At 41.0% G+C, this 24,410-nt stretch overlaps 4 protein-coding genes across 6 annotated transcripts in view; 3 read left to right on the top strand and 1 right to left on the bottom strand.

Moving 5' to 3' along the window:
• The first annotated feature begins 96 nt into the window (after positions 1-96).
• Positions 97-9,902, top strand: cdkl1 (cyclin dependent kinase like 1 (CDC2 related kinase)). Of its 2 annotated transcripts, none has more exons than XM_031847403.1 (10): positions 97-1,400; positions 2,174-2,424; positions 3,849-3,970; positions 6,023-6,095; positions 6,454-6,544; positions 7,426-7,626; positions 8,001-8,083; positions 8,295-8,351; positions 8,744-8,905; positions 9,019-9,902. In XM_031847403.1, the coding sequence occupies exons 2-10, from the start codon at positions 2,257-2,259 to the stop codon at positions 9,118-9,120; spliced, it is 1,059 nt and encodes a 352-aa protein (XP_031703263.1). In that variant the 5' UTR covers positions 97-1,400; positions 2,174-2,256; the 3' UTR covers positions 9,121-9,902. The 2 variants fall into 2 exon arrangements, with proteins under 2 accessions (XP_031703263.1, XP_031703264.1); XM_031847404.1 differs by having other exon boundaries at positions 1,352-1,400; positions 2,152-2,424.
• Positions 9,562-13,044, bottom strand: dmac2l (distal membrane arm assembly component 2 like). The gene is made up of 5 exons (XM_031847429.1): positions 12,996-13,044; positions 12,779-12,875; positions 11,644-11,852; positions 10,294-10,465; positions 9,562-10,175 (listed from the first exon to the last, which is right to left on the bottom strand). Exons 2-5 carry the CDS (start codon positions 12,871-12,873, stop codon positions 10,061-10,063), a joined length of 591 nt encoding a protein of 196 aa, XP_031703289.1. The 5' UTR covers positions 12,874-12,875; positions 12,996-13,044; the 3' UTR covers positions 9,562-10,060.
• A 119-nt stretch (positions 13,045-13,163) lies between these two features.
• Positions 13,164-18,276, top strand: l2hgdh (L-2-hydroxyglutarate dehydrogenase). Its single transcript, XM_031847391.1, has 10 exons — positions 13,164-13,348; positions 14,561-14,676; positions 15,095-15,246; positions 15,378-15,509; positions 15,598-15,760; positions 15,862-15,896; positions 15,980-16,147; positions 16,940-17,097; positions 17,253-17,384; positions 17,544-18,276. Exons 1-10 carry the CDS (start codon positions 13,269-13,271, stop codon positions 17,737-17,739), a joined length of 1,332 nt encoding a protein of 443 aa, XP_031703251.1. The 5' UTR covers positions 13,164-13,268; the 3' UTR covers positions 17,740-18,276.
• An 849-nt stretch (positions 18,277-19,125) lies between these two features.
• Positions 19,126-24,410, top strand: part of sos2 (son of sevenless homolog 2 (Drosophila)) — a 33,431-nt gene continuing 28,146 nt past the window's right edge. For both annotated transcript variants that reach the window (XM_031847299.1, XM_031847298.1), the window contains exon 1: positions 19,126-20,044. In XM_031847299.1, coding sequence (XP_031703159.1) covers positions 19,961-20,044 — 84 coding nt within the window. In that variant the 5' untranslated portion in view covers positions 19,126-19,960. The remainder of the gene's footprint in view (positions 20,045-24,410) is intronic.

The following is a 24,410-nucleotide window of genomic DNA, read 5'->3' as shown; positions in this document are numbered from 1 at the left end:
GTGGACTTTATGTGTTTTGTGAGGTTGGATTAATGCAACAGAGCAGATGACGAGGGTCTGAAGGGAGGAACGGAGGAACACGGGTGAGTATTAGTTTCCATCATTTCACCGTTTAGTCTGCCGGTCCTCTGACTTCACCAACCTGAACTAATTAGTCCCACTGCGACAGGACAACATGCTAAGTTTACATTTTACTCATTTCATGAGGTCGGGCAGATTTGGTTTGTCGTGATCATCACCAAAAACATAATGATGGACTCAGAAGTGTAAGAAAAGACATCCTTGAATGATAAAACTGCAGCACAAAGTCATCTACTACCAGCTATTAGTGATGTCAGGTTTTGTAAGGATGGGAGCATCAGGGAGTTCCACCTCTGAGAGTCGAGGGTTGTTTACCTGTGTGGGTGTTTTTCCTGACCAACTGACTGGAGGAGGCTGACGTTTACCTGCCTCTGTATTTAAAAACATCTCTGATACTCTGAAGATCTATAAACAACAAGATTTTCCCATTTAGTTAATAAAGGTGGACTCAGGCAGCTGTTCCTATGGGAACTGAGGTGGAAAAGATAAAAATGCGTCAAGTTGAGTCAGTGGATAGACCGGATGTCAAAATAAAATCAAGAAACAAACCTGCCATGTTTGCTCTGATGGAGCTGATTCACTAAAACATGATCAAATAGTTTCACTATTTCTACTAACTTCTTTCTTTATCTTTTGGCTATGTTCCTTTGTTTCGTCTCTGAACTGTATTCTGTGATATTTTGTGTACTTTTACATTTCATTTTGATATAACATGCTTTAAAAGCAGTTTACTAATTTGGGGATTTTAAAGCTTCTGAACTTCTCCTGTTATGTGCTGAATTATACATACTCCATTTAAAATAATGACGAATCAACAGTGGTGGAAAATAAAGTACATTTACTCAAGTAATGTTCGTAAATACAATTGTGAGGTTCTTGTACTTGAGTATATTATTTTCTGCTACTTTATTCTCTTCTCATACTCTATATCAGATGAAAGTATTTCCCTCTTCACCCTAAAGAAAATATTTGATAACTGGTTACTTTGCAGATTTGAGATTAATTATTTGAGATATATTCAAATAAATATGGTAATATAAAATTAAAACTAGTTTCGCGTTTACCGGCAGCTGCACATTAATGCAGCCAATGCTCGACTCTTACTTAAATTGAGATTTTTGAAAGCAGGATTTGCTCATTTTGCGTTTTATTTTGAAGGCTTGGCCGGATGTGCTGGTTTATTCTATTTGCCTTGACTCTTTCTAAACCTGACGCTTCTCGTGTCCTTACGGACAGTCGAGCTGTGATCGTCCACCTCGTCGTGTTTGGAAGAAGCAGCAGCTCCTCTGACTGAACATCTGCGAACATTTTCACTCAAAGTAAGTTTGTACATTTGCATTTGAAGACGAACAGGAAGTGATTCTGCAGACTTATGTCTCGTATAAATAATGAAATGTGACCACTGTTATGATCAGCTTGTTTAACGGGGAGACTTTGCTCATGCTGCAAGATGATTGTAACTATTTTTTTCATCACAAACACATTTCCAGTGTGTTACAAACATGCAGCAAAGAAATATGATTTAATGTGCAAATAAGTGCAGCACTTTGATTTTATTCCCCTGGCTGTTCACTTTCTCTGTTTGTTTTCGCTCCATATCCCCCTTTAGGGAAATTACCTAATATACTTTGCATTGCAAATGTTTTCGTTACGCAGTCTAGCTGTTGCAGGTGTAGTGTTGCCTCTAAACACTCAAATCTATCTGTTGCAGCAGTTTCAGAGATTAATCTTAACATTTTTGGATATCTTAAACACCGAGTTTATTTGTTTTGAGAAAATTAGTAAATGTCTTTGTGCTTTCCAGTATATTCAGATAATTATGCATGGCATGTTTCTGTGCCATCAGCTCTGTTTTTCATTATAATGATGCAGAGATTAATCCAAATGTCTGATATCACGACATGAAAAGCCGCCAAAGTAGACCAAAATCTATTTTATCTTTTCCAGAAAATGCCCATCCCTCATTTGACCCAATTTGGATGCTTATTATGGATTTATTCCAGCTTTAATTGAGTGAACTAGACATAAAAGCACCAGGTGGTCACTCTTCTTCTCTGCATCCCTGCTGAGGAACCTTCCTGTGTCCCTTTAGAGGCTGCAGAGACCGTCCTTGCCTCCTGGGACCCTCCTGGAAAAGTGTCCTCACCTTCGGATGTCTGCCGCTCCAGCCTGAGGATGGAGAAGTACGAGAAGATTGGAAAGATCGGAGAGGGCTCCTACGGCGTCGTCTTCAAGTGCAGAAACAAAGACAACGGGCAGATCGTCGCCATCAAGAAGTTTGTGGAGTCGGAGGACGATCCGATTATCAAAAAGATTGCACTGAGGGAGATCAGGATGCTCAAGGTGACGGCACATTAATATCCATAACATCCTCTTGTTGTACCTTCACAGGTTTACCGGTCAATGGAAGCACATTTCTGCCTGGAAAGGTTTCATAAAGATAAAATGTTCAATGTATGTTACAATTATGACATAAAAGAAGTCAAAGATTTTGACTTGGTAAGTTAAATTTGGAGATAAACTAAAAATATTGACATACTAAGTAAAACATAATGAAATGGTGAGAAAAACTATGATATAATAATTCTGAATTATGGGATTGAAAGTAAAAGCGATGAAATATAAATAGTAAAAGTCTAATCTAAAAGTCGCGACTAGCTTTTCCTTAATTCTTTTTCCTTTTTCTTGCTTCCAGCCCAGTTTCTAATCATACTTTAGATTAATGCAAACTAGTCCAAATATAAACTGTAACACAAATATTTTATGACACTAAATCACATCATGTCTGTATTTATTAAGGAAGCTGACCTTTAACCTTTCAAGCTTTTATTCTTTGTTGCTGTCAGAGTTCGGTCTGTTATCATTTTTATTGCCTTCTACGGTATATTCTACTCTGGACATTCAATACAATGACGAACAGCCAAACAAAAACCTGCAATACTTTATTTTGACATGTTATATATTTGACCTTTTTAAAGATGCAAATCCTGTTTTTAGTGTCGTCCCTCTCTGCCAGCGGCCAGCAGGAGGGACGGCACGCAGTTCATTCTGCAGACAGAGGGGAAGCATTTTTGTAGCTGCTGCACAGAGAGAAGAGCAGCGGTCTAAAGAAGTTTACAGGGTTGTAATCAAATGAAGCAAAAGCCCTGCAGGGTCCGGACCGGCTGAAGTACCTAAATTAGGAAGTGAAATGTCTGTAAAATTTAACAGGAAATGAGAAAAAAGACTGAAACACCAGGTTAATTGTTCGGGTTTGTCAAAGTGTGTTTTTAGCTGTTTGGCTATAAAATGCTGGTTTAGACTTTGGATGCAAGATAAATATTCATGTTGGTGAATTAATCTTAAATAATTAAGTGATTAGAGTCTTAATCAACTTAGAAATAAACAACAGAAACATCAGCGACAGTCGGTTCTTGGTCTCCTTTTCATTTTGATTAAAGTAAAGGCTAAAGCCTGTTTCTTTTATGTTGCCTAATGATTATCAAAGATGCACTTGTACAATTGTTGGTGGTTTAATTAGTCATGCGCTGGGTGGGAGTGTTAGTGGCCCGCTGGACACCAGGAGCTCTTAAATAGGACAGGATGGGGACAGGTTGTCAGGGGCAGCAGCATGTTTATTACCATCTGTTAAGAGTTTAGTGTTTGATAAGAGCAAACCACAGATGGGGCAGCTCTCCAACCAGCAGGCTTCGCTGGTTTAATAGTTTGTATGGATGTGATTGTAATTCTCTGAAATGCTTCTTCTTCTATGTTTTGTTTCTCTGCAGCAACTGAAACACGCCAACCTGGTGAATCTGATCGAGGTGTTTCGGCGTAAACGTAAGCTTCACCTCGTGTTCGAGTACTGCGACCACACGGTGCTCAACGAGCTGGACCGGCATCCCCGAGGGTGGGTGTGGCTTCTTTTACTAGTACCGCGTTGTACAAATACTTTGTTACAAGTAAAAATCATGCATTCAAAAGTTGGCCCATTTCAGAATAATAACACTGGATTATAATAATCGATGCATTAATGATAAAAGTAGAAATTGTCTCAAATAGTGTGAAACACCGTCACAATTACCCAGAACCCAAAGAAACCCCTTCACAATGTTTGATACGTCCAAACCTCAAAATGATTAAAAGTAAATTTAAATCAGCAAACCTTCACATTTGGGAAGCTGGAACTATGAAATGTTTTTGCATGAAAAATAACTTAACTGATCAAAATTGTTGAAGTACTAAAAAAGTAATTTCTTTCCAGTAGATTAATCGATTAATCATTTTAGGTGTATTTGTTTTGTGCACAAATATCTTAGATTGTAAAGTAATTAATGCTGTGAAATAAATAGATTGGAGTAAAAAGTACAATATGAAGAAGAACATGCATGAGAAGACAATAAATATACTTAGTTACATTCCACTCCAGAAATAAGTTAATATTGATATTTGGAAAAAGAAATTCAGTAGCTCCCATGTCTGATGACTCCCATGTCTATACATTCATTTAAAATGCATCACAATCCCTGTCTAATGCATTATAATGGGATTATTCTAGGTGGTCATTGGGTGCACACGTGAAGTAATGAAATTTCTGAGGTACAGACATATTTAATACATTACAAGCTGGTTATAAGTCTATAAGTGGTCATTATTTGCTTTAAGTAAAGTGAAAGAACATTATTAAATCACGCAACAACACAAAACGATGTAAAAGTGAGTGACCAGCAATTATAACGTATCATGATACTTGATAAGTCATTTAATGACGATTATACATAATGTTTGTAATGCATTATAGACACGGACGTCATAGAAGTGTTAACAAATATTCCTACTAATATAGAATTAATGATTTCAACCGCTCAGCAGTAAAAGCTTTAGAAACGTGTATTACTAATGCAATAAAAACATCTTTTGCTATTTAAGGACTTTTTCTTCTATGAAATGAGCACACAGCTCCGTTTACTGTACAGACATAAACTCTGAGATAAGGGGAGCATAAATCTGAGTACGGTGGCTTTTGATTAAACAAAGCGCTGTGTACTTTCTATTATCTCTACATTATATCTATACCACACCGTGCTCTGACGGGCACAACGCTCGTCTCTCGGGAAGCTGACCTGCTCGCTGTGGAATGTTTACAGTGATGCTCTCCCAGAATGCATTGCCGGCAGGGACTCTTTAGGCTCGGCCACATTTTATACGGAGTGTTTTCGCTGTCTGGTTTCCACCTTCTGGTCCTGGCCTGTAGCCTCCTGGACACAGAGGGTTCAAAAGAAGAGACAACAAAGTGGGGAGAAGGGGCGGAGGTTGTCATTAATTGCCCGTCACAAGGCTCGATTTAGCCATTTCCCCAGCAACACGGATGGATGACGGTCCCTGAGCCAACAAAGCCTCAGTGTTGAGCAGTGGAAACAGGACCGCTCACTGTTCTCCACAGAGCCGTCTGAGGGAGAACAGATGTCTGAAAAACTAGACATGACAGCAAAAGTCGTCTGAGAAGTTATCTTTCCATCCATGCTTCTGTTATTAGATGGATTCATTTGTCATGGTTCCTCGAAACCCAAACAAACATCATTTTTTAGATCTAAGGACGGTAACGTTGTTGGGGTTAAGTGATGATTGAGAGATTATTTTGGTCTATACATTGTTTTTTTTTTTTTTAGGATAATCCGACTCATTCTGCCTTTAAATCTTAGTTTGATAAAAAACAAAAATCTTATCACAAGATTCTCTAACTGGACATTTTCTGGAGCTTTCAGCCACCTTTCATGGCCTTCATCAATAGAGAGCATCTGCTGAGTTGTCAGTTGAGGAGAATAATCCGTTGGAAAGGTTCCAGGCGGTGGATCTTTTTGTCAAGCTACTATTTCCAAAGTCAATACTGAGTTTGAAACCTGTATTTTCTATTGATCAGCTAAGTGGTTAATTAAATGTCAACTTCCTTCTTGTCTTCCAGAGTCCCGGAGCACCTTGTAAAAAGTATAACCTGGCAGACACTTCAAGCTGTCAACTTCTTTCACAAACAAAATGTAAGTAACTTGACTCGTTCCCGTCTATTTCTACTCGTACCCGTCTCTTCATGAAGCTTAGTGTGCGTTTCAGTTGTCAAAGCTTCCCTTCAGCTTGTTTTTGTAATTCCTCCGGTGTCCTCCCACCGAGCCCTCTGCTTTATGGCTCTTTTTATCACAAGAATTCCTTCCCCTTGGCTGAGCAGCAGTTAATGTATCACCTAGACACAACAAATGCTACAAAGGGCCCCCCGTTTAACAGCACTGTCCCTCTCTGCTTTTACTGTTCCTCACACGGCCCCCTGTTATTCTCCGCATCTCACAACCACAAGTGTCTCAGCGCTCAGTTTATTTAATTTGACCATTTCTGTGCCTGCAGTGCATTCACAGAGACGTCAAGCCGGAAAATATTCTCATCACCAAACACCAAGTCATCAAACTCTGTGACTTTGGCTTTGCAAGGATTCTCAGTAAGTTTACAGACTCGCTAAGCTTTTGCAAACGGCGCCACCTGGTGGACACTTGCATGTCGCATTCAGTGGTGCTGGCTGTGTAGTATTTAAAGCCTCAATCATTAAACGCTGTGTTTCAGGTGCAAAGGTTTTACTCTACTAGAGTTAATAAGACACGAGAGTTAATAAGAAATAGTTTCTTGTTTGGTTAGAAATGCCTGTCTGGACACATGTTGTTCACTGTATGCAGATGGAGTCTCATAGTGATATATTGGTTTATTAAATACATTTTCTAAAAGAAAAAAGTTAATAGATTGATATTTGTGTATCATGACGAGCTTCATGCTTCAAAAGAGAATAGAAAAGTGGATCAAACTCAAAGTCTCGTTACAATTTAATAACTCTGATGAAAGAAATAAGAATAACTTAGAGCAGTTGTTTCTCCCCAAGATAAATGAGGGGTCACAAGATGATTCAAAACATAGAAAGAAAAAAAAACAAGATATTTAAACGAAAATGTCGTTTTTTGTTTTAGTTTTTTTACTGTCCTTTCTTTTTCTAAGAATATAGTTTAACTTCTCCAAGCCAGAGAGAAATATTCAAACGTAACAATGTGCAAAGGTAAAATCGCTCGTAGGTTTAACTGCTTAGTCGTATGTACCCTGATACAAGGAGTCCTGAGTACATGATGGTTTTCCTTTAAGAGACATTTAAAGTACAAGTAAAGTATACTACTGAACAAATACTACCCCGCATATTAGACTAATCTTTGTATCTTCAACGCAAAAGTAAACAGAGTACTTATGTCAAAGGTAAATAGTTTGTCAGGTCATTACACACACACACACACACACACACATATGACATTAGTTGTGTGTGTGTCTGTTTCCTGCCTCCAGCCGGCCCATGTGACTACTACACGGACTACGTGGCGACTCGTTGGTACCGGGCTCCCGAGCTGCTGGTGGGAGACACTCAGTACGGCCCTCCGGTGGACGTTTGGGCGATCGGCTGCGTGTTCGCCGAGCTGCTGTCGGGGATGCCACTGTGGCCCGGGAAGTCTGACATGGATCAGCTGTACCTGATCAGAAAGACTCTCGGTAAACCAGTCAGTCCGCTTACTGTATATACACAATGCACTTTTATGCAATCGATCAATCACAAAACATAAAGCATGCAATTTTATCACTGAGCAAATGTTAACAGATACATAAGATATGTCAATTTTGAAGTAATTAATACGGATTATCGGGACATAAATTGACACGTATGTGAGAATAAAACATGACAAAGAAAGAAAAACATCTTTCCACTGTCATGACATTCTTGTGAAGTTTATGGTGGAGGTTGGAAATGTTTCCCAGGAAATTGTAAAATATCGAACAAACTCTTTGTCAAATGATAATACCGAGCTTGAATACATCCACGGGAGTAATTTGAGACACAGTGTGTTCATCTTTGTCGTCCTCTGCAGGAGATCTGATCCCTCGACACCAGCAGGTCTTCAGCAACAACCAGTTCTTCTGTGGAGTTTCCATCCCAGAGCCACAAGAGAAGGTGAGACACACAGATGTGCCCCATCTGCCGACATACATTAGCTGTATTCTGATGGTTCTTTATGTAAATTTGGTTTTTAGGGCGTTTTCTCCAATGTTAGCTCAGCACACAAATGTTAAATAATAAAAGTCAGTTAAGGGATTACAAGAAAAGTGAACATAAACATAAAAGCAGCAAAATCACAAAACAAAGTCTTTTTTTCTTTCTGTAGGAACCTCTGGAGCAGAAATATCCAAATCTCTCACATCAAGCTCTGAGTCTCATGAAGGTAACGATGTCACGACTGCAGTATTATAATCTATTTCCTGTTTTTTGCCTAAATCTTTACACAAATTACAAGCTTCGTAGATTAAATTTTGGATTTTAATCCACTGAAATGTGCATTTTTTTTTTTTTTTTTTTTTTTTTTTTAAACTAGATTTCTTTTATCGTTCTAAAAATGTCAGAAAAAGTATGATTTTTAGAATACATTTTGGGACAACAAATCAGAAACTATGTGCAAAGTTGTTCCCAAATAACCAAAGTAAATACTCCATTATGCTTCGTTACTTGCATAATTCTAACTATAACCAGACTTGTATTTCACAAAACCTTCATGACAGCCGCTGGTCATTGAGAAAATGAGGTCTCACGACGTCCTCTCTCCTGTTGATGGTTTAGGGCTGTCTGAGGATGGACCCGTCCGAGCGGCTGACCTGTGAGCAGCTCCTCCAGCAGCCGTACTTCGACAGCCTGCGAGAGAAGAGCTCCAGTACCTCTCGAGAGCAAGACCGCTCCAGCAACAGGAGGACACGTTTACCTCGCAAACACCTTCCTCCCGGGGTAATACATTTAAGAGTCTCTGAGAACATTGGTGAAAACATAATCTCATAGAAAAGGACTGAGGCAGGTGGGAAAGCAGTAATACTTATCGATTGTGTATTTCCTCCCTGCAGTATTTGCCACAGCTGACCAGCAGCAGCATCTTCCCAGTTTTGGACAATAAGAAGTACTACAACAACCTCCGCAAATTCAACTATCACCTCCCCAACATCTAAACTGGAGCTGGATCGAACCCTCCCAACACCAGCAACAAGCAGCGTTCCCTGAGAACTGCACATTCTCGTAGCACCTTGGGTTTTTTTTTTTTTAAGGAGGATTCAACCACTTTTTAAAAAGTTTTAGTTTATCCCGTGGGTGGTGTCGGGTGTCTCTTGATACTGATGTCAGTCTATGCACTATGTCCCAACACGTGGACTCTACACATGTTGGTTTATGTATGTTGCCTGCGTTTCAAGCTGATTTTATAAAGACAAGGAGCGATGTGCTGCTCTGCTCGTAGTCGCCAAGTAGACTGACGGTAAAACTACGACGTACTGCTTGGTTTGCCAAATGTATTTTTTATATAACGAACTATTTAAAGAGTGCGACATGTTTTTGGTAGTGAGTTTTATGTCTCGAGTAAGTTACAATGTAGGACACGAACTTTGACTCGTGAGCATTTTGGAAACTATTTATTGACGTCAGGAGTGAATATTCCTTTAACCACATTTACTAGCATAACTCGGTAACAATACACACATTGTACTCTTACCTCTGGAACTTTGGTGCTAATGGTGTTCACAGCCATCTGTCTGTCCTCAGATATTGTATAAATGCCAAATTAATCTAAAGAGAAATGTTTTAAAAGGCTCAGTCCTTTGCATTTTCACAAATAGTTTCTCTTTGAACCCACATACGAAGTAACTTTAATACCTTGAATGTTGAAAATATAATAAACTAAAGAATAGTTCAAGTTAGAGAAAAACTGCTGTCAACAATATAAAGTGCTTTAACTTTCCTATTTGCCGGACTCTTCCTTCAGTAAAGCTTGATTATCTCAAGCTGAACGACTTAATGATTCATGAAATAAACACATGCTGGACAATACAAGCCCTCCAGACCCTCGGCCCTTTGAAAAAGGTGTCCATATTTTACGATTATGACTAACGGGGGGACTCAGTCCAGGTCAAGTGATAGGTCCAGACGTGGGAGTGCCGTCTGTAGTCTGTCAACTGTCGTCTGTCTGTCTTTGATCCCCGGAAGATCGCTGAGAAACAGACGCTCCAGATTCCTGTGTGGAATTAAAGCATTCGTTACTAAACCAACAAAATAGATTCCATTTAAAAACATTTTGCTACAGAGAAACAGAACATGTTTAATTGGCCTCTTTTTAGATGGTAAAGACTCACCGGAGTTTGTGCAGGGCGACGAGGCCCTTGTCGGTCACATTTCCACACGAGACCACCTCCATCATGTGCAAACTCTCCTGCAGATTCTCTACCGAGCTCAGCCTCTCTAGGCAGGTGTCCTCGATGTAGATGCACTTGTTGAACTTTATTTCCTCCACGTGTTTCAAACCATCTAGAGGAAAAAAAAAAAAAAACCGCAAGATCAGCACACTCTTGACTGATAACATTAACAGAGGCAGAGAGAGAAGAGACTTCACTAAAATAACTCTGCGTGGACTCTGGCACCAAAGTGAGTGTCGTCAGCGACGGTGTAGAACAATCCCTTGCGTCACTTGGATAATCAGTCTCTGAGAGATGCACTTTCCTTTCGCCTTTCCTTTCTTGTTATCAAAGAGGGGAACCACTTTCAGGTCAAGCTCATGTTAACGTACTTAATGCAACATTTACACTTTCTGAGCCCGGCTTTAACCTTTGATTTGAGCAGGCTCTTTAGTCTGGTAATCCAACACTGATCGGCCCGGGTATTGAAATTTAATACCGTTTTGGTTCTGACCAAAGAAAGAATTGAAAGGCCTCAAATGTTTGGTGAGATGGTTGGTTGCTTATTCTTTGATCAAATAGTTTAAGAGTCAAATCATGATTTTGTAGATAAATATTCTGATACTATATCTTAAAATAAGGTGTCATATCGAAACTCGGGTAAAGCCACTGTTAGGCACGAGTATAAAAAAATTATTCTTAATTTTAAACCATAAATGACAGAATCTGACAGCCAGCTCTATTTTTAAAGGGTAACAAAGTGTTAGCATAGATGCTAAAGTTAGCATGTTATACTGAATTGGTAAATGTAAACAAGTTACTGCAACCTGCCTGTATGCTAGCTGATAGCATGCTAATTCACAAAATATGACATGCTAACAGTCAGTCCCCTCTAATCTCTTACGTATATTTTGTCAAACAGGCTCTTAAATACTTATTAGGTTAAAATCTTTTAGTTTGTTAATGGTTTCATGTTAAGATGCTGACTAGGCTAAATGCACAGACCAGCCCGGGTAAAGTATCTGACGCCAAACCGCTTAAAGTTGATCTAAATCTGACAATGTAACTTTAAGATGAGCCTGAAAAGTTGACTCTGTGTGACATCAACAGTAAAGATGATAAACCCTTTGTATTTAGTTAAGAATATGGCCCTTTTTTGTCCTATTAGTGGTGAGGATCTAAGAATAGCAAAGTTCTCCTCATTTTTCATCTTTCCATTCATTTCTCTTGTTAAATCTATGACTATGTGGAGGGAAATGGAAACAATTCACAAGGACAGGAAGACAATATTCTGCACACTGTAACACTGACCCAGGTGGTCAAACCCTCTGTACATGATGCAGGATTCAGTGGCGTCTATCGCCTGGATCTTGTATCTGCCCAGAGGCCCAGTTGGCAGTCCGTTGTAGTCGTGTTGCCAGCGATCGAAACCTTGAAACCTCACTTTGGCGCCACATCTCAGCAGCCACTCCGCTGCGGCTCGGTCCGGACCAACAGCTTTGATCCTTTCGTAGTCCACCCTGAATGTGAAGAACATCACTAACACTCAAAGTACGAAAGAAGTTCATGACACGTAAAGTGATGGATCACAAGAGAGGACTAGAGGGTTGCACTGTTAAAAAAAAATAAGCAAATCGTCCACTATTTGTTCATTTATCAAGTAAAATACCATCATGGCTGGTTGTAACTTCGTCAATGTGAGGATTTGCTTGTTTTTTGACCAGAATACTTAAAAGTATAAAAATACATAGAAATGGCATTATAGTTTATAATAATGTATTATAACCTGAATGTCATTTGCTGGTTGTAAAGGCAACACACAGTGGTATGGTTGTACATTTATTCCTGACCATTTTGCAGAGTCAAATGATTAATGTATTGACTACTGTATCACACCCATATAATTAATGGCTATTTAGCAAAACAAAATGCCTGTAAAGCATCTATCAATATTGAGATAATCTTGATTTTCAAAGTATTTTGTAATTTGAATACATACAAAATACAGTCAAAATGAAATATTCTCCTAATTACGAACAAAACAAACAAAACGTCTGCACCCTTATTGATATAGATGGGTTGTACAACAGATCAAAATTCATTAAAACAGTTTTAATGAATTAAAAAGCCTCCAAATGATCAATGAGTTCAACAAACTGAACATTACAACCTTCATGAAGGCAGATGTATTACAGGACTGTTTAGACTTTAGCTACGTGTGCATAATATACTGGCAACTGACTGCAACGCGTATATTGCATATAAACATATGTATAAAGAAATGTGACCCGGTTTATATATGTGTGTTTGTGTTAGATGAGGTGTGTGTGGAGTGCTTTGTCAATGTATAGATTGTTATTAACATGCCTGTCCATGCATTGCTGTGCAGCCATTAGCAGCACACGTAGCTAACTTATACCGTTATCCATTAACAATGTTGTCTCACTTGTTGAAGACCGCATTGAGCCAGCCCCAGAAGTGTCTGCGGCTCCACTCCCTCTGACCCACAGCAGACTGCACTGCCCTCGATAGAAGCCTCATATCTGAAAATACATGACACCATCATACTACTGTTATATTACTTTAAACTGCTGTTTGAGTCGGTTAAAAAAAACAACTGCAAAAACTGCGCCGCAGCGGAATCAGATATAAAACAATCTCACCTGCCCTCCAACGAGCTGGTCTGTTTACATGTGAGACGCGTCCATCGCTGTAGCCTTTAACCTGGTGACGTAAGGGAAGACGCGCCCTCTCATTGGCTGGACCGGAGCGTCACAGGGGGGCGCGGTCACGTCTCGGTTAATTTTATATTTTATACGATGGAGCAGCAGGATGGGAGGTTAGCAGTAGCAACAGGGAGGGGGAAACACAGCTCAAGGAAGTATTTCTGACATTGTGAGTGTGCGAGTGTGAGGTTTCTTTTAAACGCGGCGACAATGATCCGGACACTCGGCGGGGCGACTTTGAAGGCTGCACAGCCGATAAAGGACATTATTACCACGAGACGGCTGCACAGGTAAGTCTCACATTACAGAGAAAATGAAAGCATGCTACTGCTCACACTGTGTGTGGTGTTTCAGACACACGAGAGGAGTTAAAGTGAATAGACCTACATGTTAACTGGGGTTAATTTCACTCACTAGCAGGTCGATAAGTTAAGCAAAAGGGGCGGGCAAGCCGCTACCGGCTTGGGTAACTAACTTTGAGTTGATCCCAGTCATTGCCAAGGACGTTCTGCACGGAGAACCAGATTACATAGTGTTCTCTGCAGAACCTCTGACATCCACACCACCCGCAACCACATTGTTTATGCACACATAACATGTTTTGTCTGCACTGTACCCCCCCCACCACCATTGCAGCTCCATCCACATTTGCATGCCTTTTTAAACTTTTGTCAAAGCACCTGTAGTCTGACCTTTTATCTTCAGAATTCCAGCTGTCAGTCACTAGTTTTGTGTGAGCTGTTCTTTTAGACAGGCCTGTGTTTCCTATTAGACACTGACTGCTACAGGAGGAGTGGCCCCTGTCTTATGTAACCCCTCTCCAGTGTGCTTCAAGTAAACTGTGAATTTGAGATGTTTCGTAACAATTGGCTGACTTGTCCTCGAGGTTAAATGACTCCAGCAAGATATCACAGATTACATTCACAGACACGGAGACGCTGACAAATATGTTTTCTTCTTCACTTTTATTGGTTCCTCTCCCTTGTGAAGCGTTAAAACGTTTTTGCCTGGCTCCAGTTTACAGAAATGAAAACAAGATGTTCCCTTCTCCCAGTGTGGATATTCATAATGTTCTAGCAAACTTGAACATTGTGTTCTTCCAACTCTTTTTTTTTGGCAAATGCTTCCTTATTTGACATCTTGTGGTGAACTGTGGACATGTTTGATATCCACAAACTGCTGTTTACACTCTAAACTCCCCCACGAGACAGACGTTTGTGGTATTTAGGTTTGTGAAGAGATTTGCTTGATGTGACAGAGGTGGATATTGACTTTATAGATACAAATAGTCTGTGAACTGCAACACTATGGTGATCAGTCTCAAAGGTCCATCGGCTCCTAATACAGTCATGCACACTTGGAGTTGGACGTTGTACGTTGAACCAGTGACCTAAATATTCTGTTGTGGTTTCTACATTTTGCAACCTCTAAAGCTGGCTTCTTTATCGGTAACCATTTAAAATTGGAACTGTGAGTGACCTCCGCTGTCGTCTGTATTTCAGCACCTATGATATGGCCGTGGTGGGGGCCGGCATCGTCGGCCTCGCAACAGTCAGAGAGCTAATTCTGCGACACCCGTCCCTCAGCTTCGTCCTGCTGGAGAAAGAAAAAGAGCTCGGTGGGTGGAGAGTCTTGAAAGTTGTTGTGAAGGAAGACATCTTTGTAAAGAGCAAAAATGTTTTGCGGTGATTTTAAACCCGTGAAGTCGGTGAGTATTTGGAAAGTGACACAGTTTGTGTTGCATTGATCTGAAACCGAAGAATGAATGTGAGGAAAAATGTGAGTTGTAAACTGAGAACTTTAGTCCAAAATAATGTTAGTTTCTCTTGAAACAGGAACAAAGCACATATCTAGTCTAAGCTTCCTTGAATATATTGAATATTGAGGTTGATGAAACACAGTGGAAAAGCCTGTTGATATTTCTGTCTTTCTTCTTCTTCTTCTTCTTCTTCTTCTTCTTCTTCTTCTTCTTCTTCTTCTTCTTCTTCTTCTTGTTCCTATTCCTCTTATTTTTTCGGTCACTTTCTGTCTCCCAGCTGTGCACCAGAGTGGGCACAACAGTGGAGTCATTCACAGCGGGATCTACTACACGCCGGGGTCGCTGAAGGCCCGTCTGTGTGTGCGAGGAGCCACTTTAGCCTACGAGTACTGCGACAAGAAAGGACTCCCTTACAAGAAATGTGGAAAGGTCCATCTTAGCATTTTAACCAGATGAAACTCCGACCACATAACATTACAATACGCATGTAATACACACCCTGTTGGTAGGAGCTGCTGTTTGTTGTGTCTATCTCGGTATTGATCTGTGTGTTTCTGCAGCTTATCGTGGCTTTGGAGCAGGAGGAGATACCAAGACTGCAAGCTCTATATGAGCGCGGCATGAAGAACAACGTGCGTGACCTCGCTATTGTCGACGCCAAGGGAATCCGAGAGCGGGAGCCGTTCTGCAGGGTAAGAGTCTCAGAGACGCTGTCGTGGTTCCTACGAAATAAAAGATGGCTGCGACGGTCTATAGTCTGTCTATACGTCGTCCTTGCAGGGCATAATGGCCTTGGACTCGCCCTACACTGGCATTGTGGACTGGAGGATGGTGGCTCTCCGGTACGGGCAAGACTTTGAGGAGGCAGGCGGCACGGTGGTTACTGAATCTGAGGTCAATGACATTTCCATGGTCACGGAGAGCCCAGCTGGGAGTACTGAAGGTAATAAATGTGGCAACACAGTCACGATTAAACAAGAGCTGTGGAGTTATTTAAAGTTCAACTCAATATGCATCTTTTTTGTTGTTGTTGTTTATTTGCAGGAATGAAATATCCAATTGCAATCCGAGACAAAAAGGTAAACACAAGCAGATAGAAGCGTCACAACGTTTTAGATTGTGTTCTATTGATGCCATCGTTTGCATGGTGGTGTTTCTGCAGGGTAACGAGGTGCGGTGCCGTTACGTCCTGACCTGTGGCGGCCTGTACTCTGACCGTCTGTCTCAGATATCAGGATGCAGTCGGGAGCCTCGGATCGTCCCCTTCAGAGGAGATTATTTGGTGTTGAAGCCAGAGAAACACTATCTGGTCAAGGGGAATATCTATCCTGTAAGTCTGTTGAAGAACCACATGCCCAACTCTTTATGTAATCCACAGGAGTCCTGTGAGCTGCAGATGTTTCTCAACACATTCCAGTACTGTGTAATATCTCTGCTCCCTCACAGCTGTGCTATGTGACTTCAAACTGTAGCGACCCCAAGTGGCAGAAAGTAATGGTTCTTTGAGTTCTTCTTGAGAAGTTTGTCGGAATTCACAACCGAGGAATCGTGTAACTTGAGATCCGAAAGCAGCAGCCTTTCTATTTCATTTTTTTTTTTTTTCTTCATTATTGGTACGTTGAGTTCAGCTTTGTCTGGAATTGGCATCCATTCTCTGCCAGTTATAACGTTGGGATTCCCCCTAATGTGTGTTAAAGATTTGTAAGGTCATCCCAAACCTGAGGCTGCAGATAAAATCCCTTCAAAGTTCAAGAACTCAACAAATCCAGACCTCAGGCGTCACAGCAAGCTTCAGCAAATAGAACTTCACCTACAGAGATTTATAAAATATTAGATAATACTGCTCTTATAAGAGTAGAGTTACTAAAAACATTCAAGCTTTTACTTTAAGATCATCATCAGAAGCAGGGAGAGGTAACAAAGAACTGAAGTTGTTTACATGACGTTGAGAGCATTGCGTGTTTATGTGTCCATGTAAAATTTGACAGACAGACTAATTGAAGCAACTGAGCAATCAGCTGGCACATCTGCTGTTTGTTAGATGTTAGTTTCCTATCACCTCGATCTGCTCCTGATGAGGGTTTTAATGTTCATTTTGTTTCTGTAAATTATTTACGTTTAGGTCCCCGACCCTCGTTTCCCCTTCCTTGGAGTTCACTTCACCCCGAGGATGGATGGAAGTGTTTGGCTCGGCCCCAACGCAGTCCTCGCCTTCAAAAGGGAGGGCTACAAGGTGTACGACTTCAATGTTCGAGACTTTGCAGATTCACTCTTATTCAGGTACCACAGAGAACTTTATCTGATCTTATTTCAGTCTTTGTGTTGTGTCCTGGAGCTGTATTTTGAAAAGAGACACAGATTCTGAAATCATCTAATTGAAGTGCTGCATAGTGGGTGATAACTGAGTGTTTAATCTTTGTATTTTTATCCTACAGGGGCCTTCAGAGGCTGGTAATGAAGAACTTAAGTTACGGGATTGGAGAAATGTATAGAGGGATTTTCATTGGTGCGCAGGTTAAAATCCTGCAGAAGTACATCCCTGAACTCTCGCTGAGCGACGTGCTCAGGTAGAGCAATAATACAAGACCTAAAAAATATGTATCGGTTGTTTGTTACCAGGTGCACGTAATGTAAAATTAGTCAGGGATGGTTTACCAGCACAAGTAAGAGGATGAATGATATGATTACAATGTGTTTTTCTGTAACCCTGGTTGTTTGCTCTGCAGGGGTCCTGCAGGAGTTCGAGCTCAGGCTCTCGACCGAGACGGAAACCTTGTGGACGACTTTGTGTTTGACGGCGGCGTCGGGGACGTGGGCAGCCGGGTGCTCCATGTGCGTAACGCTCCCTCGCCGGCGGCCACCTCCTCCCTCGCCATCGCCGAAATGGTTGCAGACGAGGTGGAGAGTCGCTTCGCGCTGTAGAGCAACACGGCGATCGCAGAAGGAAAAATGAGAAACTGTCCTGTATCAAGCTGCCACTGCCTCAGCTTCACTGTCATCATGGAGACATTTTATTTCAGGTCAAGCCTTAAGAAGTAACATAACTTTGGCTTGATTACATTTTTAAGTTATATTTTACTTAGTGCTGTTTTTAAGTTGCATTCTTATTTTCATGCCACCACATTTTAAGTAATAAAATCATTTTTTCTGCATACGTTACTGTTTAAAGAAATGCATAGTAAAATATTTTTTATGCAAAAAATAATCAGTTACAATTATATTTTCAACATACTGTTTGTAATGTGAACATAACCCTTTTTACAGATTGTAAATTTTAAATGTGTTCCCAAAAATTTAATATTTTATCAACAACTAAAAAGATGAGGATCTTTGATAGTTCAGTCTCAGAAAGTTGAATCTCTGAGCACGTAATTTATGAAGGAATCTGTTATTTTTTTGGACTTCGGACAGTTTTGTCTGCCAAATAATTTAAACATTTAAAAACAATTTGAAATCAAATCGACAGCAAATACTTCAGTCTTGTGTCCCATTTACATTGATGTAAACTGAGAAAACGTAGATGTTGTACAGGTTGTTTGTGCGAGTGGGTGCTGATTTCTGGGTGCTGCTCTTTATTTTATAGCTTCACATATTGCTCAAATATGTCCAGATTATGAGGCTATAAAACAGCTGTTATTACATGGCTTTTATTAACAAATGAATGTTAAAGTATTTTTGTTTATCATGAATACATATTTTTGAATAGCAAACGTACCAATGTTTGTGCTTTGTACCATTTGACTTTCAAATATTGCCAAAGAGGGGATTATTAGCACAGTTTCTTATTCCAATGTAAAAGGTGAAATAGTGAATAGAAAACTTTAATGAGATTTTTGTTGTCCTGAATACTCCAAGGTTGTACCTTTTTGGTACTGTTTGATTAAAGAAGTGCCATTAATTCCTGATAAGAAGCACTTATTCAATTTGTCCACAAGGAGGCGGAATCACAGCAACAAACATTCTGTAAGAGCCACAATGTAAACTCAAAACATGTATTAAATTCATGGTATTGCTAAAGCTAATTGTTTTTATTGAAATTATAGTGAAATGGTGGAAATAAAGTATATTTTTTGCATCTAAATGAATTTGTTTCAACTGTGTTTTTTGTAAACTGTGACGCCAGGAAAGCCTTGGTTGATTATATAATATATCTTTATTCTTAACACTATTAATCTTCTGTCTACACTGTGGGACTCTCACTATGTAATGAGACAGAAGTCCGGCCTCGATTTTTTTTTCTCCTGTCCAATAAAATGTGAAATTACGCAGCGTGCGTGCGTGCATGACAGCGGACGCGCGGCGCAGAGAGCAGCAGACAGACGGACAGACAGACAGGCAGGCAGGCAGGCAGCGGAGTTGGTACGAACATCTTCGACTTCTCAAAACCAAAAACACCTCGACTGCTCTTCAGCTACGCTGCTCCACAAGAAATGCCTCGGACTCATCGCTGTTTTTTGGGGGGGGATTCACGTTGGATTTAGCGTCTAAATCACTCCGGACAAAGATGCCTAAACGTGAAGTAAACAGCGTAGGAGAAAGTGTGCCTTGTTTGGAGCCGAACGGGTCGTGGTGCCACAACATAAAACTCGGAGCGCATCAAGGCCAGTAGCAGCCTGTAGCACTAGTTAGCTCGTCGGCTAACGCTAGCCTGCTAACGTTACAGGTGTTTAGGCAGCAAATAACCAAACGTAACTTGTAGCTGTAGTTAGCTGGCAACAAGCTGAGCTCACGTGTCGTGACTCAACACTGAACTCAATGTGCATATTAAAGGCTTTTTAGCAAACGCCGAGTAGCAAGTATGACACTTGGCGACATTGTTGTTAGCCGTTAGCTTCTTAGTTAGCCGCTGTCCCGTGTTTACAGCCGCAGCAGGGCTAGCCTCACTAGCTCACCGAGCTAGCGAGTTAACTTTACAGCTACATGTGCTTATTTTACGGTGTAGCTAACTAGTTTAACCCGACTCGACTCCGGACCTGCAGTGTGGTTTAGTGTCACTCTTCATATTTGCAAAGCGAGACAGTTTTGACTCTTTTTTTCTCCGCCGTGCCTTGCCTTGGACTGACCCACCCAAAAGGACTCTCTCTCCGGGGCCGATGCTGACAGCTCAGTCCGGAGCACGGCAACGCCAGGAGCCGCTACAGCGATGCAGCCCCAGCAGATATACGACTTTTCAAGTGACGAGAACAGTCACAAATGGAGAGGCCTCTTCGTGCAAGCTTTGCGGAAGGTAACAGATACGATTACTACACTTACTGCTCCTCACAAAGTCACGAACACTGCATTTCAAAATACGTATCCCTCCATACATTCACTTGTGTGGGACATGGAGGCAACGTTACTGTAATGGTTTCCTTACTAACACAAACTTTTGTCACAAGTTGCCAACTTGGTGTTGGTATACATTTTCATATTATTATAATATTATGATGAGTATTTCTACCTACTAAATGTGGAAACTGCTGTTGACGTGTCTACAGTATGTTCATGTATTAATCCTCTCACCCAAGTTCCCCATATTGACTTTAAGCCACAGTGTTTTTGAAAGAAGTTGTTAAATTTTGACCAGTTTGCACAGTGTCTTGATCTGTTCATAGTGTTCCATAGTTTTGAGGGTAAACAGCCTTCACTAATAACTTGCAGGAGGCTGATGTTACCTCTAAGTTAAATACAGCTGAAGCTGCCCTCAAACCCTTGTAACTGGAAGTCTCTTTTTATTTGTTCCTCATTTCTTCTAACAGCAACGATGTCTCATCCTCGCAGAGTAGAGACCTAAGGCAGCTTTTTATGTCAAATGACCCTCCCTTTCTCCTTTTTCCAAAGAAATGTGACTTAATTCTCATAAAACTAATTGAAACTTCCAACACAGGAAACATTTTAATTTTAATGTCCTTGGTCAGCAGGACTAAGTCGTATCGGTTCCTTTTTGGCTGTCCCTCTCTTTCTCTTTTCTTGCATCATCTTGGCTTCTCCCTGTCATGACCAGGTTTATTCTCTGTATTCTGACACCCCCCCCCCCCCCCCAGCCTGTTTTCTGCATACTCATGAAAGTGAAAACACAAAGTTATCACAGCTCTTTTTGTTTCATTGTCATGTTATTTGACTTGCTGTTCTATATGTTACATGCAGAGAGCCACACTGTTTAGATACTGGAAGACGCTAGAAGCTCAGCAAACTGCTTTCGCTTTGAAATCGGCCTGTGTGTGGAAACCCACAAGGTCCTGTCCAGATTCCTTCATATGTTTGTTTCCTGATGTGTTTGGAGCTCAAAAGAGTACCCTAATGGGTTAAAAGAGGAACATGGACTGTTGTGACAGTGCTGTGTTGTTGTGCAAAGTAGAGACGGGACATCTTTTGCTCAGTTTGCATACTGTAATGCAATGGTACGTTGGGATGGCACAGTAAAAAGTGCTGCTCGGTGACCTGACGGAGGGTTGAGTTCAGCAAAACAGCAGCAAGCACTTAAGACCTGCAGCACGTAATCCAACCAGTTCACTGTTCATGTTTCTTCATCTATGATGCATCCCTTAATGCCCAAAACTTATCCTCTGACACACAAAAAAACACTAGAAAACGCACATTTATCACTGTTGATCAATGTCTCTTTAACACGGTTTTACCTGTCAGTTGTTGAACTTGAGACAAGGCTCCATGTGTTATGCTTTTAAAATACAGTACTATAGTAGGAACTTCTCAGCATGTTTGGCAAGATATGCAGTTGAATATGCTGCAATATTTGAGTTCCCTGAAATAGATGTAGAAGTACTGCCAAACCAAGTTTATTTTCAAAGCAAGAAAGATGTCTGTACTCCAAAATAGATTTCTCAGTGTCTCTAACTTCTTGAACTGCACTTTGATGAAGTTGTTTAACTGCCCTCTTTGTTTTAAGTGCAGCTAATCAAGCGCCCACTTTAGACTTCTGCTCCGAGATCAGTTATTGGCTCAAGCGATGTGCTCTTCCTTCCCCCTTTTTGTAGACAGTTATGACATAGACTTTTAATTCATGAATATTAAAACCACAAAGTGTCTACAGAGACCTGTCGTGGCTTTAGCCGTGTAGCAACAGCGCGTTTTATAAATAACACACACCCTCGGTTATCCATTACACGGTAGATATGGGCCGATGAATCAGGTGAAACTCAGCGAGCAGGTGGTGGGTTTCATTGTCTCAACTTGTTACACAACTGCCGGAGGGAAAGCCTGTCAGAGATTGACGCAAGAGAGGTTTGTTATGGTTTTGACGGACTGTGACTCGCTGTTTTTCACAGCTGTCCAATGGGGGGGTGGGGGGGGGGGTTTCCTTGTCAGAAGGAGCCGTAGTGGATGACTCCCCGAGAATGATCTGGATTATTGTTTAGAGGAAAGATTAAAGAACCTGTTGATAGGTAGACACTCCTCAGAGGAGGGAAGTAACTTTGTGATCAACCAGGAAGGTAGTTTAAGAAGTGTCACCTTCAGCTCAGGGGTGGTCACTTGAAGAATCGCGTCATAAATGAGACGGACTTACCCAGCTACAATCTATATTTAATGATATTTTACAGATCGCTGTGAAATCAGACTGTAGGAATAAAACAATTACTCGATTGGCAGAAAATGAATCGCCAACTATATCGATGATCAGTTGGTCGTTTATGTAATTTAACAAGCAGAAATGTCAGAGACAAATTCTCAAATTTGAGGCAGCAGCATTTCATCATAAATGGGGTGTTTTTGGATTTAGGACTGTAGGACAGAAAATGCAATTTGAAGACGTCACCGTTGCCTCTGTGAGTTTACAGTCTTAATGATTAGTTACGGGCCTGGATGATATTACTTAAACACTGTTATTTCTTTACTTTTAAGAAAGGTAAGCTTAACTGCACATCTGTAATGATGAACTGCCTATTAAAGGTGGGAACATAGAAATAGAGTAGGAGTAGAACGGACATTTCCATTCAAATCAATGCAGCAGAATGGTCAGAGTGGCGGCCATGTTTATGTGCACCGTAGCCATTGTACCAGATGACCGCGGCCTCTTCTATTTTTATGGATGTGAAGCACCTGAGACTTGAAGTCGTAGTCGGCTAATACATCGACCGTTGACCACAACGTCCCAGTTTGGCTGTTTCCTGTCATAACTCTGTCAAATGAAGATACTGCAGAGATACGTTTGCATTTATAACATCAACATGACATTTCAACGGTTGTCTCTGCGTGTCCCTGCTATTTTTGATCACTGCGGCTTGTGCCCGGTGATATGCAAGAGCGTCATCTAGCCCCCTCCCGACATGCCGGTGTTGATAATAACTGAGCATTCCCCTGCTCTGCTGTTTCGCTGGCATCAGGAGGAAGGCCAGAGCTTTGCTGGCTACGGTTTCATTCCATCGCCATGTTGAGTTAGCGCAGCGCTGAGTTCACAGGGCTTCACGGGCCAACATTTAAAGCCGAGATTGGTTGGGTTACAAGCATGCTTTGTTGTTGTTGTGCTGTGTGTGTGTGTGTGTTGCCTCTTTAATCTTCTCAGTAGTTGCTTAAAATTCTGACTGGGTGACTTCACAACCGGCCAAAACTTACAGCTGAGGTCTTTTTTTTTATTTGAGTCAGTGGGTCTTGCCTCCACTTTCATCCAGGCTACACTGAGCTGTTGTCACTTCAGAATTAGACTTATTATAAGCCTCTACTGCGGCACTCTGCTGTATGAGTGTCTGGTATCAGAAACCGGTCTTGTCTTAATTTTTATTACTTCATATCTATCTTATCGTTGATCTGTTGTCAAGCTGGATAAAGGAACTTTCACTTAAAGGAGCGACTGACCCGGTGACCTGAAGCGACTCTGCAGTGTTTCTCACTAAATTAGATTACGTTTTACTGCTGCCACAAACAAATGGCAGTATTGTCTCTGTACTTCATATAGTCGTTAAGTTGGATCCTTGTAAGATAAAAGATAAAGTCCACTACAGCATTGCAAGGTACAGAAAGTAAATGCATAGTTATTCTAACTAATGTGACTTCATACATGCTCTCTGCAACTATTAGCTCACTTTTTCTGAATGTATTTTTTGAGCAGATTTGTATTTTATTTTCTATATTTTCTATGTTCTAATGCTTTTATGACAAAGTTCAGAGGTGAAAGGAAATGAGAGGATGAAGAGATCAGGTCTGATAGAATTCAACAACGGTCCCTCGGCTGGACTCTAACCGGAGATGTTGCCTTTCATGGTCTGTGCCTTAACTCGTAGGGAATGTGTATATATAATATATTTTAAATTCATAGGACGGTTACCAGGACGCTCCTGCTAACAGGTTGCACATCCTGTGCACCGCGCTGTCGACTGAGTCGGGACGATTTAATACACACGTTCTCCACCTTCCTAGATTATTGAATCAAGTCTGCGAATGTCAGCCCGTCCTTAGGCGGAGGATGGGTGGATGAAGGCAGGCAGGGGTCACTGGGTCGGGTCAGACTGGGGTCATGGCTGTCGACGGCACGTCCACCAGCCATTGTCTTCATGGTGCGAGTGTGAGGAGGTCTGCTGAAGTGTGTCTGTGTTCTGAATTTTTATTTCCTTGGTGTGTGTGTGTGTGTGTGTGTGTGTGTGTGTGTGTGTGTGTGTGTG

The sequence above is a fragment of the Anarrhichthys ocellatus genome, unplaced genomic scaffold, assembly GCF_004355925.1.
Source record: "Anarrhichthys ocellatus isolate YVR2014 unplaced genomic scaffold, GSC_Weel_1.0 scaffold7, whole genome shotgun sequence".
NCBI lineage: Eukaryota > Metazoa > Chordata > Actinopteri > Perciformes > Anarhichadidae > Anarrhichthys > Anarrhichthys ocellatus.
Note: the sequence above shows the minus strand (reverse complement) of the source record. Positions and strands in the feature narration are given on the sequence as shown.

Excerpts from the sequence above, each read along its gene's own strand:
- cdkl1 (XM_031847403.1), top strand. The coding sequence starts at position 2,257 with ATGGAGAAGTACGAGAAGATTGGAAAGATCGGAGAGGGCTCCTACGGC. Across the intron at positions 8,084-8,294 it reads TCCCAGAGCCACAAGAGAAG|GAACCTCTGGAGCAGAAATA; the intron begins GTGAGACACACA and ends TTCTTTCTGTAG. Across the intron at positions 8,906-9,018 it reads GCAAACACCTTCCTCCCGGG|TATTTGCCACAGCTGACCAG; the intron begins GTAATACATTTA and ends TCCTCCCTGCAG.
- dmac2l (XM_031847429.1), bottom strand. The coding sequence starts at position 12,873 with ATGAGGCTTCTATCGAGGGCAGTGCAGTCTGCTGTGGGTCAGAGGGAG. Across the intron at positions 11,853-12,778 it reads CTCAATGCGGTCTTCAACAA|GGTGGACTACGAAAGGATCA; the intron begins GTGAGACAACAT and ends CTTCACATTCAG. Across the intron at positions 10,176-10,293 it reads GTCGCCCTGCACAAACTCCG|GAATCTGGAGCGTCTGTTTC; the intron begins GTGAGTCTTTAC and ends AATTCCACACAG.
- l2hgdh (XM_031847391.1), top strand. The coding sequence starts at position 13,269 with ATGATCCGGACACTCGGCGGGGCGACTTTGAAGGCTGCACAGCCGATA. Across the intron at positions 15,510-15,597 it reads AGCGGGAGCCGTTCTGCAGG|GGCATAATGGCCTTGGACTC; the intron begins GTAAGAGTCTCA and ends TCGTCCTTGCAG. Across the intron at positions 15,897-15,979 it reads TTGCAATCCGAGACAAAAAG|GGTAACGAGGTGCGGTGCCG; the intron begins GTAAACACAAGC and ends GTGTTTCTGCAG.